The sequence below is a fragment of the Pleurodeles waltl genome, chromosome 8 (assembly GCF_031143425.1).
Source record: "Pleurodeles waltl isolate 20211129_DDA chromosome 8, aPleWal1.hap1.20221129, whole genome shotgun sequence".
In the NCBI taxonomy this organism is placed as follows: domain Eukaryota; kingdom Metazoa; phylum Chordata; class Amphibia; order Caudata; family Salamandridae; genus Pleurodeles; species Pleurodeles waltl.
In genome coordinates, this window is record NC_090447.1 from 692205476 (window position 1) to 692221623 (window position 16148).

The window sequence follows — 16148 nt, forward strand, 5'->3', positions numbered from 1 at the left end:
GGGTCACTTTTATTCCACAAAATTTGTAATCAATAGGTGACTTTAATTCCCGGAATACTCTTCGCTTGCCTTTCCCCTTCCTAACGAGCCCCACGGACTGCGTCCAATCCGTGCGCGACCCTTCTCTCCAACCAACCTATCCCAGCGCGGCTCCTAGTGACGTCACACTCACACACACTGCGGCTGACAAAGCCTCACGGCTAGTCTTCCTTCACTCAGCTCCTCCCGTAACAACTTCTTGCATGTATCGCGAGCTACCAAAAACTAAAACAGATCTGTCGGTTTACTACAGGAAGGGCAACACAGTCGCTTCAGGACCTTAGGGACCTTTCACTAGCCTCGGCCGCTATTCCGTCTTTCTCAGTCCCCACGTTCGCAAGCAAATCTGACCTGCAGACCTACTCTCAACTTGTCAATGATCTATTCTAGTGCACTTAGAATCTTGTCAAAGCCCGAAGTCGAAGTTTCTTTCACTCCCTAACACACGTACCGACTCGTTGACCACGCCCGATCAACCTACTAAACCGCCCAGACCACAACATGGATCAACATACTCCGGAGTCTCTTGACCTCGCAGGGCCCGCCTCAACAACAACAACCACGTGGACCTTTTTTTTATGCACAAAGCGCCACACGCACATGAAGTTCAACGACTTCCCTACTCTCACACTCGGAGCCGCACCTCCGCTATTTCTATGAAGTTCGACGACTTCACTACTTCTACACTCGGAGTCGCACCTCCGCTATCCTCTAAAAGAAAAAAAATTCCTCGCAACCTTCTCACACAATCTGCGGCAATAAGCTGTGCAAGCGCAAAACTCTAACTTCACTCATACCATCACTAGTACCGCCAACGCTGTTTCCACACCTCCGTTCTCTCCATTCGCAAGCTCCGAGATCCCGGGAAAGTCGCGGTGGACCTAGCCCATCATCATTCTGTCAATCAATTTTATCCAAGAAAATCTAATTCAACTTCTCGAATGAGGCCTCAAAATGCGTAACCGTTAATTCAACACCATGTATTTTAATAGTACAGGGTCCCAAAAGACTGAACCGTCCTCTGCTACCATCTACTGATAGAGCGAACCCGTGGTAACAATTTACCTGTGTTCGGACGCTCTTTAGGCCGATGAATCTTTTGACTAAGTGGGAACTCTCTGTACTCTTAATCGATCAATCGCATCAAATCAATAATCAATAACGTACATAAGCAATACCTTGATCAACATAACACTTAATGATTAATCCAGAATACATTTCGGCGAACCCTGACCTTTCAGTCAGGAATAACCACACCAGTTTATTGCAAAGTTAGTGAATTTATTTCCCTATATTAACAAAGCTAGCACAATATAAATGTGTCTCAACACCAAATGATAAACATAAATGAACATTAATAGCTGTCCATAACGTCGAAACAAGTGTAATCTATGTAGCATTTGAATCACAAGGCATTCGATAATGGCAATGCAAAGCACTAATACGATAATCTGTAATGAACTAATTGCGTACATTTAGTCAGCATAACAAGATCTGAAATTGCATCGTGCAACATGTGGAATCCTCATCTAACTTCAAATTAGCATCGGCATGTGGGACTTCATGCAAAAACAATTTAGCAACATAAATTTAGAAAACTCCTAGCTAGGGATCTTATCAAAATCAGCAGTTGGTTACCTAAAAGGAACACAATGGAATTTTACAATTTCCTTTCATATTTACCAATTACGATCAGCATACAAGGAAGTCTTCGTCTCACAGGTACCGTTTCTCGATCAGCATGGGACAGGACAAAGGGGCAGGGGTGAACGGGGCAATTGCCTCACGGCGGCAAGTTAAGACTACCACTTCATGCAAAGGGACAAATCAAAGTTAAAGTCTCTAGGGCAAGAATCATTTAAGTCTCTTTCTCTCGATTAGAGAAAGCATCAAAGTCTCTCAAAATGGCGTCGCAGCAAAGTGGGCCATAATAGCTACGAAGTCTGCAAAATGGCGGGTATCGAGCTGGTAATGGCTACTTTCTTCTCGTGCACCTGGTTTTTATAGACAACAGTTCGAATCCAGTAGGGTCTCCATTGGAGGGTTCATAGGTTAGCTTCAAATTGTCCAATCAAAAACGACAGTTCTCAAGCTTTTACTTAAGCATAAATTATCCTTGGAGATGGGTACGCAAATCGCAACCTTGTCTACCAATTAGCTCACTTTCAGAGCCTCCATTGTCCGCACCTGCAAGTCGACCTTGAATTAAAGAGAAAATATGCTATGCTGGCACGAAACTTTAAGATAAACATGTGAACAGTTTCTGTGGAAAAGTACAGCTTCAAGCAGAAATACACGTTTAATAGCACATTGGAAAAATACGAACATCTAAACCGTGAGACCAGGCCACTAGGCCAAAGCCTCCTCTAAAGTAATGCTAAGCTAACGCATTTCCAAACAAGCAAATCGTAGCACTCGTTTATGATTATGTCGGATTAGTGCAATTCTAATACACCACGTTATATAAAGCATGCGTATAATGTTGGCAAACTACTCTGAGGGCACATTTTGTCCCCGTACAATCTTTATTAGTTCGGTTGATGTCGCACATGATTATTTCACACTACGTTTATGCGTTAATAAATCAAAACTTTCATTTTCTGCTTCATCACCTATGAGAAGAGTAGGCTTCACAGTAATGAAAAACGACTTTGGGACTTTTTCATTACTAGGTTATCTGAAACATAAAAATATGTGTCCTGCCTTCTACTTACATAGCACTCTGAACTATGGGCTACCTAGAGCCTATCTTAGCAGAGACTTATATGTAATGAAAGGGGACTTTAGGGCTTGGCAAGAGGTTTTAAATAACAAGTCGAAGTGTTGGTGAAACTGCACATACAGGCTCTGCAATGGCATGCCTGAGAGAGGTTTGAAAACTACTTGTATGGATGGCACAATCAGTTCTGCATGCTCACTAGTAACATTTAATTTACAGGCACTGGGTATAGAGTATACCGCTTTACACAAGACTTACAAGTAAATTAAACATGCCAATTGTGGAAACACCAATTTTACCATGTTTAGGGGAGAAGCACATGCACTTTAGCACTAGTCAGCAGTGGTAAAGTGCTCAGAGTCCCAAGGCCAACAAATACATAAAGCAGAAAACAGGAGGGGAAAGTCAAAACGTCTGGGGTAAGGCACCCTAAGACCAGGTCTAACAACGATGTTCAGATATTTACTCTTCCAGGGTAGTTATGGAAGGGCAGATTGTTTAAATATAGACATTGTTTAAGGTGCATGTCCTAATTGATTCATAAACTATTTTGTAATCTTAATTTGGAATTAGCTGCGTAAGAACTCAGCTTTTTTTATGTGCCCCTGATAGTTTGCTATAAAGCGCTGGGAGACCCTAGCACAGGGTGTAGCTACCAGTGGTACAGCCAGTGCAGTGGCATGAGGGACTAAAGGGATAGACAGCCCAGTCTACCATGCACTGGCTGCAGTTAGTATGAGGCTGAATGCCTTCCTGGGGCCTGACTTGCTGTGTAGTCTTCCATGCATGTGTGAGTGGAGAGGGTGAGGGGTAGAGCAAGCAAAACAGGCCACCGGCCGGAAAATGCATTTCGAGCAGTGTGTAGACTCCTATTTAAATGTGGTGGGCTTCTGCTTAAACAAACTGTGTAAAATCAGCTACAGCAATTATCTCACGTTGTGTTGAATGATTATTTAGGAACAGCTAATATAAATATGCAATACTGTTGATTGGTTTCATGTTGTTTTTTTGTGTTTATACCGCTAAGATGAAAAATACAATTGTAATGACTTTCATGTTTCTTTTTAGGTGTCTTGGCATGAAAATACCAACCAGGCCACAAAATACTCATCATGGCAACCCTATGCATGATGGGTGCCTCATCTTGTCTAGGTGTTTTTCGTTGCATCCTGGGAGTTATAGTCCTTTTGACTGCATTATAAAGTAAAGCCCTGACTACTTTGAATGAAAGCACTGAAACCTTGAGAACTCTGTGACGCCATGCTCTCCTATGGCAGCATCCCCCGTCGTTAATCCAGTCCAGGCCATTTTCCTTGCATTCTCAGATCCGTAGTCCTGATTCACCCATAATAAAATCAGAAATTAAGTCACAGAATGTAAACAATAAACCTAGCCGGAATGTGCTACGTACCCATGAACACTAGAAACCTGAGAGCTCTGCATTCCGAAAGACCTAGGAATCTGCATACTTGAGTTTTCCTAGATCCGTGTCCTCAGTGTAGAGTCCCACCCTTTGACGTCAGCCATGCAGAATTCACAAGCTTCTCAGGTCCACGCTTGAGTACCTGATATGCTTCAGTTCTCTGTTTTGTATTCTGGAGCCTGTAGTTTTATGTATATATGTATGGAGCACCATTCACCGTGGAGGGTACTCTGGCACTGAAACAGGAGCTTTATGGCCAAGGCATTGTCGGGGCTTGGCAAAGAACCATGCCTTCAATTTCTTGGGAATGTAAGAACTGAGGGGGGGGGGGGGGGGCGGGGGCGCAGCTGTGCAGCGGCAGGTCGGTTCAGGCATTATTTATCTAAATATAAAATCAAGATATTAAGGCCTAGAACGCAAAGTACAAATGTGCTCTGGATCAGCTACCCACCCATGGGGAATCTTACGAGCTCTGCCCATGCAGCTTGTCTGTAGTAGGCTCTATTTCTCTTAACTCGTTTCGATAACAAAAGGCTGACAGAGGTAGCCTTTTACGAAGACAATGGGCTAGTTAACCACCTGTATGTGTCTCTGGTTAATTCCTTACCCAGCGCTAAAGAGATGTGGAGAACCCTAGACTGGGGTAAGTGTGGGTCTCAGCTCCATCGGCGATCACTTGCCCCCATGCAGAATTGGAACATGCAGTGCTACCCATGATGTTGTCCAGCTGCCGCTAATCTAAGTCAGTACGTTTTTGGTGCTGAGCTGCCAGCCCCCTTCCAGCTAGTGGGTGGTGCTGCTCTGCTAATTATTGGATCTCTCTTGGAGTGCCTGCTCATCCGCCATGCCTCTTTCCCAACCAGCCAGTGCAGCATGATCCTAATACGCAACATCCTGGCCATCAAATGCTCTGTCGTCTCATGTCCATTTTGTTTAGAAATGTAAGTACGTCCATGTAACCCCAACACCATATATCCACCCTGACTTCCATTTAAAAATCCATGTTTTCAGTTCTTTTGGATCAACTGAAGCAAATTAAGATGGAAAATTCCAGAGGGCCCTGTTTTATTCAGTGAATTCCCAGTACCACGAACATTGCGCTTGGTGTATCCTGTTTGTAACACCTTGAGCTCGTCTTTTCATTCTAGCCAACAACACTTAGGCTCCAAATAAGAGCTGATTTATTTCACTCGGAGCGATAACTCTGTGTGAAGTAACTCACGTTGCCACTGCAAGTGTGTCTGGGCCCGGAATTATTGAATCTGAAAACTCTGGATCCGATTATTCCAGGTCCGGAGACAGCAGCCCGGGGCCTAATGCTGCACGGGGTAAAGCCAGCAGCATTGCCTGCCCCATGCCTAACCCCTGCAGCAGCAATCAAGCAGTAGTAGCCAGTGCCCTTCGGACACGAACGAGGATCCCCAGGACACCCGCATTCCCAACTCTCCAGCAGCGCAGTTGCTGACAATTTCTGCCTGCTCAGAGCAGGCCGAAAATGCCATTGTGTTTTCGCTGAAATAGTGAAAAACTGAAAACAATTGATAGCCACAGGTCCGAGAAGTTGTTCTGCATTTTTGAGTAAAAGCTCATAAAGGCCTTAGTTTGGTGGAGCAATACCAGATTTTATTTTTAATTCCAGCCCTCCGTTTTCTCTATAGCAAAGTCCGGCCATCTCATATTGATGGCTTTAAATTCCTGGTTCTGAAAGTTCCAATATGTCCGGGTAAAAGGGAAACTGCAAGACCCAGAGTGCAAGTTGCTGTTGGCTGACATGGGGTCATTATACTAGAAACGTGATGTCCTTCTATGCCTGAGGCATGGCGTGATGGGCACTAGAGAGCAGCACAATGACTTTAAATCAGGTGTTCCTCCAATGATTGAATGCCTGTCTGTTATACAAATATATTCCATGTATTGTACTTTCTGTCTGAGGTCTTGGCTTGTTCTTTACGTGCAAGAATGGTGAGAGTCAGCATTTTTCCACCATATACATACTAAACTGCCAATTCCTTTCCTTCTGGGTCGGATAGGGCCTTTTTAGGTCGAACTTTCCAACCTGTTATTATCTCTTTGGGCTTTTAACCACACCCACTTCAGCCCCATCACTATACCTCGTTCATAGGCTTGCCCTTCAAAAATCCTTTGTTATCATTGGTAAATGGTTTATGTTTGTCTCTCCTTGGGGCGGTTTGGTTACCGCCTTGGACATCAACCCTGTTACATGTCTAATTGCACTTTTGCTGATATGTTTGACTGCCAACGAATGGATTTTTCCTTTTGTGTGTCTCCTTCACGCTCATTGCGTGGCACTTTGAACCGGCTTGCTTATGTGAAACTGTATTACTTTTCATTTTCAATCTATGTGGCAAAAAAATGTCCGGTTAGAAGTCTACAACGCTAATAGCTCTAACTCGAGCAAATGCGAGACCCATTGCATTACAAATGCTTGTTACTTCATGGTTTCATTGTATGGAATTAATAACACTCATTCCCAGTGCTGGGTGAAAGGTGGCAGATGAAGGGTGTGTATGATCATTTTAATTCGTGTTTGGAGAGGCATGTGTGTGAGTTTTAGGAGGCAGCAACCTTGTGGAGTTGTGAGGGACACTTCTGCTTGGAAGAGGGGCCCGTGGCCCTGCTGTGTGGTGAGGATGCCGGACTCTTTCATTGTGTGCTGAAAAAGAACTACTCGGGAGTGTGTATGGACGTTGGGGGTGTTGGAGCTACCATTTCCTGTGTATCAAAACAGATTTTAAGCATATGATATCATGTGGCACATACATAAATTCTCACCCAGTGTGTGGGGAGAATGCCAGCTCCCGTTTCTCATTTTACCTATCTACAATGGTTGGGTGTGACTGTCAGCCTGACTAACCAATGATAGACGGGAAGCTTAAAGCAGCCCTGGAAATTATGATTACACTCCTTTGAATAGATGTAGAGGCACAAAGGTATGAAGGGGTCAAACCGCATAAATTAGGTCTGTCTCTTAAAGTACAACCGGCTGTAGTGGAGCCCATTTTATTTGTTTCCCTTAGGACTCATGCCACCCTTGCTACTCACTACCCCTGCATCCTCACTAAGGGCCATGCTATGTGTAATAAGGGGCAAATGGTGATATAAAATGGCGAGCCGAACTTAGGGCCAGATGTAGCAAAGGATTTGCGCGTCGCAAACGGCGAAAATCGCCGTTTGTGAGGCGCAAATGCCTCTTTGCTATGCAGAAATGCATATTGCGAGTCGGGACCGACTCGCAATATGCATTTCAGAATCGCAAATAGGAAGGGGTGTTCCCTTCCTATTTGCGATTCGGAGTGGTATGCAATACCGTTTGTCGCAGTTACCATCCACTTCAAGTGGATGGTAACCCACTCGCAAATTGGAAGGGGTCCCCATGGGACCCCTTCCCCTTTGCGAATGGACCCAATACTATTTTTTCAGGGCAGGTAGTGGTCCAAGGGACCACTACCTGCCCTGAAAAAATACCGAAACTAAAGGTTTCGGATTTTTTTTTAAGTGCAGCTCGTTTTTCTTTAAGGAAAACGGGCTACACTTAAAAAAAAAAACTGCTTTATTTATAAGCAGTCACGAACATGGAGGTCTGCTGACTACAGCAGGCCTCCATGTTTGCGAGTGCCCATAGTTGCTATGGGGCCGCAATTTGCGACCTACCTCATTAATATTAATGAGGTGGGTCTTTGCGACCCCATACCGACTCGCAGACGGTGTCTGAGACACCGTTCTGCATACCAATTTGCGAGTTGCAAATTGCGAGTCGGAAGGACTCGCAATTTGCAACTCGCAAATTGGATTTTTGCTACATCTGGCCCTTAGATCCTAAACATTTAACAGGCAAGGGTTGGGAAGCATCCCTTATTTTCATGTTCGGAACAGCCATGTAACTAGTGAATGAGATAACTTGTGATAGGGAACACACATGGGTAGAGCTTCTGCCCTGCTGCTTACCACAGATTATATCGATGGTTACGTTTGCCAAAGGAACCCAGAAGCGCTTATCCACAACACTGCCTAAGAGAAAAAGGTGCAAATCCAGATCCAAGCATATCAAATCACAGGACTGACTTTTATTGCCTCCTTAAGGGAAGAAAAAAACATCTATATCCTTAGACAGCTAAAAGCAGTCTGCATTTTCAGCTATATAAACAACGATAACCACATCCATTTTAAAACAAGCAGTAGACATTCTCCGCCTACTTCAAACTTTATCGTAAACACCGCACTCGCGTGGATTCAGTTTGCTCTCGTTGACCTTCATTCTGGTATCTGTTATAACATCCATACACCTTCTGAGGTACATTTTGGCAACTCAAGAGTATTATCAAATATTACAATGCCTTAAATGTGACATTCCTAGTCAGAGGTAATGACCTGGTCCAATCTCTACGTGTGTCACTTGATTAGTAGTACAATATCGCATTGCCGATTTTTTGGAACTTACTTTGTGACTTTGGGATAAGGGAGGCACGGGCAGCAGCAGCAGCACGGTCCAGTGCTGATTTTAAAGCGTTCGTTCTCATACCTGCGGAGGAACAATTTCTGCCCACCGCACTCCTTTATCATCATCATAAGAAACTTATGAATCACAATGGCACAGAAGCTGAAAAATGTTAACAAAAATAGAAAAATAGTTAGGAACTACAACTAAGTAATTTTCATCATGGTACACATGTAACAAAAATGTTCAGATTACCACACCTTTTCGGAGATATACTATAGCAAATGTCGTCTGGGACCTTGGGTAAGTTTATATAGAAAAACAGTATTCCCTCGACCAAACATACTGCACGTTTCTCACCACACACCCACTGCTCGGTCACTATATATATAATTAAGGTAACCATTCGGTATATTGATTGTGGTATTTTTGTTCGTGCTAAAGTCCACAGTGACACATAAGATGTGACAGTATATTTCGTGTTAGGAGCATTTCTTAGAATGAACCTATAACGTAATCATGTTTATTCATAACATTTAATTCCCACAATAAATACAAATGATTCACACATCAATACTTAACACCGCATAGCAATATCTCTCATAAAGGTGCATGCATAGCCACCCTTTTCATCCTTTAACTGTAAAAAAAGGAATTATTTCACAACCCTGAAAAATACATATAAATCCGAAGAGGGCCTATTTAGAAATTCATGCAGAACTTTAATGACTTACAAAACGGAGTGTTTGCAATCGCAGTGGTGGGGTCCATAGTCAAAATTTTACTTGTATGAGCTCTGTTCATACTAAGTGGTGGACGTCAGATCCAGATAGTTCTCATAACCCAGCATAGGCTTACACTAGCTGTACAGGTGCTGGGGCTAAAAATAGCATTTAGAGACCAATAGTGTACACGTTCAAATAACCGTGTCTTAACATAGCCTACAGCTGATCAATTTATGCTGGTTAGGTCCGCTCACATGTAATTCAATCCTAGTTTCAGGAGTATTTTTTTAATGTGAGCTATCAATGAAAAATGCAGTGTATGCTCAAGTGATAGCAGTGCCTTCATCCAGCCACCTATTGAATATTGATCTCATTGTGTGCAAATAGAACTTTGGCTCGCCCAATGGAGTATTGGCAGAAACATTCCTTGAAAACAACATTGACCAGTGAAGCAGGACTGAATACCACCAATACCACAAAAAACAATACTATACCACCATAACTAATAACACTATCTCCACCACAAATAGCATTATACAACCTCCAACACCTCCACCACCAACACCATCACCACCACCATCATCACCAATGCAAGACTTCAAAATACCACAATAAACATCCCCTAGCAACAGAACCAAACCAATTCCACCAGCAGTACTACTTCAACAGTACCAGTGCCACCAACTCAACAATCGCCATAACCAACAACACCAATATCACCATCAATAAGCCCACCATTTCCACCATCACCATGACTACTAGTATCACCACCAACAACAGTAGCATCAAAATCATCAATACTACTGCCAGATCCCACCCATAAGACCACAAATGCAACCAACAAATACCTCTAAGAATACTAATAACACCACCTTAAATACCATGGATGCCACTACTACCACCACTAATACCACCACCACTACCAATTCCAATAGCACCATCTCCAATGCAACCTCGACCAGTGCCACCCTACAATTGCCGCTACTATCACTAAATGCCAGTGACACTACCATCCCCAATACCACACCACTGATATCATCACCACTGTCACTACCAAACATTTTTAAAGCCAGTAAGTTTGCCTTTCATGTACTAATGCATGCTGTGTTTGCATGCCTTTGCACATTAAACCCAGACATATGCGTTTTGTCAGTCAATGTTTATGTAATAGGGTCAGCATTTTTCACAACTATGTAAATTCCTCCCTATAAATTCTCAATTTAAAGAAATAGAAAAAAGCAAACAAAAACAAAGGGATTGGTGTGTGTGTGTGTGTATATATATATATATATATATATATATATATATATATATATATATATATAATATATATATATAATAATGTGGTTATCAATCTTTCCTATAAAAGGTTGGCAAAAAAACATATGACTCTATTAAATAAAGACCTGAATTTTTGTCCCCTAATATCTATGGACACAGCAACAGCAATTTTGAAAAAGTAATTTGCCATAAAACGTAAGAAGGATGAAAATGTTGGAACAACAAGACATTTCATCTAAGACTACTGCAGATTTAGCTGACCATAGAGTGCTAATGGAATTAGCAACAGAAACAGATACATCATAGACTTTAATGCATCTAGTCACAAATTTAAAACAACTTATTAAGGAAAACTGGAAACTTTTGAATATGGATAAGACTTGAATACAATCTTTCTGGAACATCCCACAATAACATACAAAAATACAGCATCCATGGGTGATTTTTTAACAACCAGTTTCACGAGGAACAAAAATAAGAAAGGCTCTAATTGGCTGACAGACAGTCAGAAGTGGGTTTGGCCTTGTTCCAGATGTAAAGCTTGTAACTATGGGGAAAACAGAACTTCTTTCATGCTGCACAACGGAAAAACTGAGCAGACCAAAAAAAGGATAACGTGAAACTACATTTGTGGTGTATATCCTGGATTGCACATGTGAATAGAAATATATTGTACTGTCAAAAAATTAAAATTTTGCATTTTACAACATCTGAGAATGATCACCAATAGAGATTTTACTTGTGCCATGGCACACATATCTGGGAATGCCATGAAGGTAATATGTCCAAACTCTGATATTATGGCCTACAGAAAATTTGGAAATCACCCAAATGAGGTAATCAGGAGTTAACATTGAGGAAAGCGGAGTCAAGATGGATTATAAAGATAGGCACCGAAGTGCACCGAAGTGCCTGAGGGTTGAATACAAATGCTAAACTCCCTGTGCACTTAGTTTATAGAATGATGAGATGAAACTTACTGATCTGTACCTATTAATTAAAACCTTTGGGGCACTGTTGCACCATCAACAGTTGGATCATGTGTTTGCACTAGCTCAGGTTAGAGTATCAGAAGGATTATTGTACAAAGCACTATTGCACTTTTTTGTGGATGCACCTATTTGCACATTGCACTTTATTGCAATGAGTGCATAACTGCAATGTTGCACTTAGTTGTTAAAAGGAGTGCAACCTAATGTGGACATGAACAGACTGTGAACATTAATATCAGACACCCCCCTCTTGTCTACTGGATGTGGTTTTGCGAAGCCCTGAATCTATAGGGAAGTTTTGAGTATAACAAGATGAAACAAGATTTGTTGCTTTATACTTCACAATTGATCTTTCTTTTAGATTCCTCAAATGGTACTATTCTATAATGAACTTCTGGATGTTGAAATTTATGACAGATGATTCTAGCAAACATACAACAGCCTTGGGTTCGAGTATGCTTGCACAAGTCTTGCACTGCTGCACTTTGTGTCCGTAACAGCACTTATTTGCACATTGCATATTATTGCGATTTGCACATAACTGCACATTGCACTTTAATGTTGTAGGTATCGTCTTTCTATGCTTTGCATTTTACTGTATATATCTCCTGGAGAGTTTTTCATCAAAAGATTTTATATTTTCTCTTTTTACTTTCCTAATTATCTCTTCATAATATGACACTTCTCTAATTTGCGGGAAATGCTAAATGTTTGACTACGTGAATAGGGTGTTGGGTCTGAGGGAGATCACAAGACCAGTAGGTCGAAACGTGTCAGTGGTGAAGGATGGTGATTTAATCCTGACTGCAATAAAAAGAAATAATTTCCTCCTGGAGTGCGGTGGTGTAGTTGCTTGCAACTGTTTGTTTTTGGATTCATGAGAGGAAATGGTCCATTCCTCACACCTGCACCAACATGAAAGAGCGCTCCAGAAGCAGGACCAGTTTGTTTTCTCATATATATATATATAGAGAGAGAGCGAGTGTGAACTCAGTAGCCACACTACATTAAATGTAGCACGCGCCTTCTCTATTAATTATTCATACCCTTTTTATTTATATTAGATCACTTATACCATCTAAATTCATAACATTCAGAACAACAGCTATGACATTGTAAATCACATCATTTGTGAGAGCACAGTGTATGGTAGAGTGGCGAGTTATAGTTAATGTAGTATGGCTACTGAGTTACCTACAATGTGTATGGAGGTGCACAAGTTATAATTATTTGAAGGAGGTGCATAAATTCTAAATTTCAGGTATAACTATAACTTTAGAATGTGCAATGTGTGCGTAGTTTATGTTTGTTTTTTATAGAAAGAATAAAGCTATAGTAATTTAAAGATGGGGCATAAATGATAAATTTAAGGTATAACTATAAGAGAATTTTTAATGTTTGTGTAGTTTGCATTTGGTTAGTATAGAAAGAATAAATAAACTCTTCTTAACTATAAATAAGTTTTAACCTTTCATTCCTTTACTGAATTTCAATCTTTTTTACATGGAAAAATGTGTTACAAATCATGGAGTTCAGTGACATCAAGCGTATTGTTGTTATGTGGAGCGTCGTACAGTACAGAGGAGAAGAGTGTTGTACAGTGTAGTGTCGTAAAGTGTATTGTCATAGAATGGAGTAGAATGGAGTGGAGTATAGTGCAGTAGTGAAGTGTATAGCGAGGAAAGTGACATAGACCAGAGTGGCATCTTGTAGAGTAGAGTGTCATGGAGTGCACTAGAGTTGAGTGGCATAGAGTAGAGTCAAATAAGGTGTCACAAATTGGAGTGGTGTCTGAAACAATATAGTGGAGTGCTCGGTAGTAAAGTGTTGAAAAGTCTTGTAGAGTGGAGCAGGGTGTTGTAAAGTGGAGTGCACTGGGATAGAGTAGAGTACAGAGTTGTACAGTGGAGTGTACGGAGATAGAGTGGAGTAGAGTCTTGAAGAGTGCCACAGATTGTAGTAGAGTTTTGTAGCATAGAGCTGCATGGAGGGGAGGAGAGTGTTGAAGAGTGGAGCAGTGTAGAGTGGAATGTCAAACAGTAGCGTAGAGTGGGGTAAATTATCTTATAGTAAAGTAGAGTGCCGTATAGTGGAATGCGACAGAGTGGATTAGAGTTTTGTAGAGTGGAGTGAGATGGAGTAGAGTGCTGCACAGTGTGGTAGAGTGGAGTGGATTAGAGTGGAGAAGAGTTGAGTGGCATTGTGTGGTGCACAGTGGCGTAGTGGATTACAGTAGAGTGGAGTGGTGTGTCATAGAGTTGAGTACAGTAAAGTGGGTTATAGTGGCATAGATGGAGTTACTTAGAGTGCTGTACAGTGGAGTAGAGTATAGTACAGTGGCATACAGTAAACTAGAGTTCAGTGATGCTGGAACAATTTCCAGAGGGGGGTGCTGCCATTAATGTTATATTACCAAAGTTATTAGGACTGTGAAAAATCAAAGCATTATACAAAAAACACAAGTGTAGTAAATGTCCCATGCCCATTCAACAGGAATGTGATAAGGGTGTGGTATGTAGCTGGTAGTGCATTTTAAAAAACTGATGAGGTAGCACCCTGTCATTTACAGACAGTAAATTTCCTGTTGAAATGAGCACTAAGGGGCATATTTATGAGTCTCCTTGACTTGCTCTTGCACCACACAATGTGGTGCAAAAGCATACGCAAGCCAAAAATGAGATTTATGAAGCCACGCAAGGCCACCTTATGTTTATGTGTTTATAAAGCGCAAGGCTGCCCTGGGGCTTCCCAGCGCTAATGAGATGAGCAAAACTGCATGACAACGACGTGAGTATTGGGAATCTATTGAGGAAAAAGCCAGGCTTTAAGCCTGTTCCTAAAGAGAGGTTCCTCATCTAACGTCCTCAACCCATGAGCCATAGAATTCCAGAGTTTGGGAGCCAGAAATGCAAATGATCTACCTCCCCATCTAGCCCTCCTTATTCTTGGGATTCTCAATAGCGGTCATGGACAGATCATAGGGATCTAGGTGGTAAATAAGGAGAGAAAATCCTTCTGATGTTGGACAGACCCTTAGAGTTGATAGCTTTATATGCTGAAACACATCAATTTGAATTTGATTATCGTCTCAATAGGCAGCCAGTGAAGCGTTTTCGAAGCCTCCTTCACAGATTCAGAATTTGGGATTTTGAGGAGAGTTCTGACAGCAGCATTTTGGACCACTTGCAGTTTTTTGTTACATATTTTGGTGAGCATCCAGCTGTTAATTAGGAGAGCATTCTTGCACTTATGGTCAAAGTCAAATCTGGTTCACCTCTAGACCCAGCACCACCGCACATCCTGACCAATGGTCTCAAGCACTACTACCAACTATAATATAATTACTCAGTCTCTTGTTAACCTCTGGGATAGTACCTCAGAAATGGAATCAATCAAAAATCAGACCCTTCCTGAAGAAACCCCTTCTCAGAATGATTTGTAAGATCCTGAGTCTTGTTCTATAGCAATCAAGAAGAATTGTGGTACAATTCCTGGTGATCTCCCAACTAGATTAAGCAAAACACTTTACTAAGGCTGTGAGGTAGTTTTACAGGGACTGGTGGAAGCAGAATATTCCCTATTTGACGCAAAGGCTGGGCTAATCAGCATTGTAGTGAGTCATAGATGTCTATGACTTTTTTCTGGAAAAAGGCCGCTAACTTATTACACCTTGCCACAGTGGGCGGCGTGAGGGAATTACCCTGGCCGATGGTCAAGAATGATTTAACAACCTTAAACAATTCCTTTGGGGAAATGAAGGCCTGATTAATTTCTTCCAATAGTGTAAGGCCTGTGCCTTTTTTGGATTTGATAGTATCTGATGGTGGCTTTATATTCCATTTTTTGTTGTGGCTCATATGATTTCCTTAATCTCCTTTCAAGTTTTTTAGAGCTAATCCTCAGAGCGGCAGGTGGCTGTTGAACCATAGGGTAGATTTGGTGTTAGGTTTATGCTTTATCTTGGACATCGGAATGCATTCTTTTAGACTTTGACTATCCAGTCTTCCCACTATTTATAAACTTAATCTGGATTATCCCCTAAAATTGGTACAGTGGCTTTGAGGGCCACCAACCATTCACTGGGTAAGGGTTTGGTCCATCTACAAGCTAATCTTGAAGAGGGATTAGATACAACTCTTGCTGAGGGGTGCTCTAGTGAAAACTATATAAAATAGTGGTCTGTCCATGGTAAAGGTACGGGTGGATTTACCTGAATCTTTGGGCCATTGCTAAAAATTGGATCAAGTATGTGTCCTATCTCATGTGTGGGGGTGTTAGACCTGTCAGCCTTAGGGTGGTCTTCCCCCAAACCTTTTGCCTTCTTGCCTCCATTTTGACTGGGTTTTTGCACTGTTGGGCTTAGGATTCTGTGCACTTTACCACTGCTAACCAGTGCTAAAGTGCTCCACCCCCTAAACATGGTTTGATTGGCATATCCCTGATTGGTATACTTAAATTACATGTATGTCCCTTGTAGCGAGGTATAACATATACTCAGGGCATGTAAATTAAA

At 41.7% G+C, this 16148-nt stretch overlaps 1 protein-coding gene across 2 annotated transcripts in view; it reads right to left on the bottom strand.

Moving 5' to 3' along the window:
- Positions 1 to 16148, bottom strand: part of LOC138250219 (organic solute transporter subunit alpha-like) — a 531589-nt gene that overhangs the window by 237021 nt on the left and 278420 nt on the right. For both annotated transcript variants that reach the window (XM_069204817.1, XM_069204816.1), the window contains one exon: positions 8641 to 8799. In XM_069204817.1, the coding sequence (XP_069060918.1) occupies positions 8641 to 8799 (159 nt within the window). The remainder of the gene's footprint in view (positions 1 to 8640; positions 8800 to 16148) is intronic.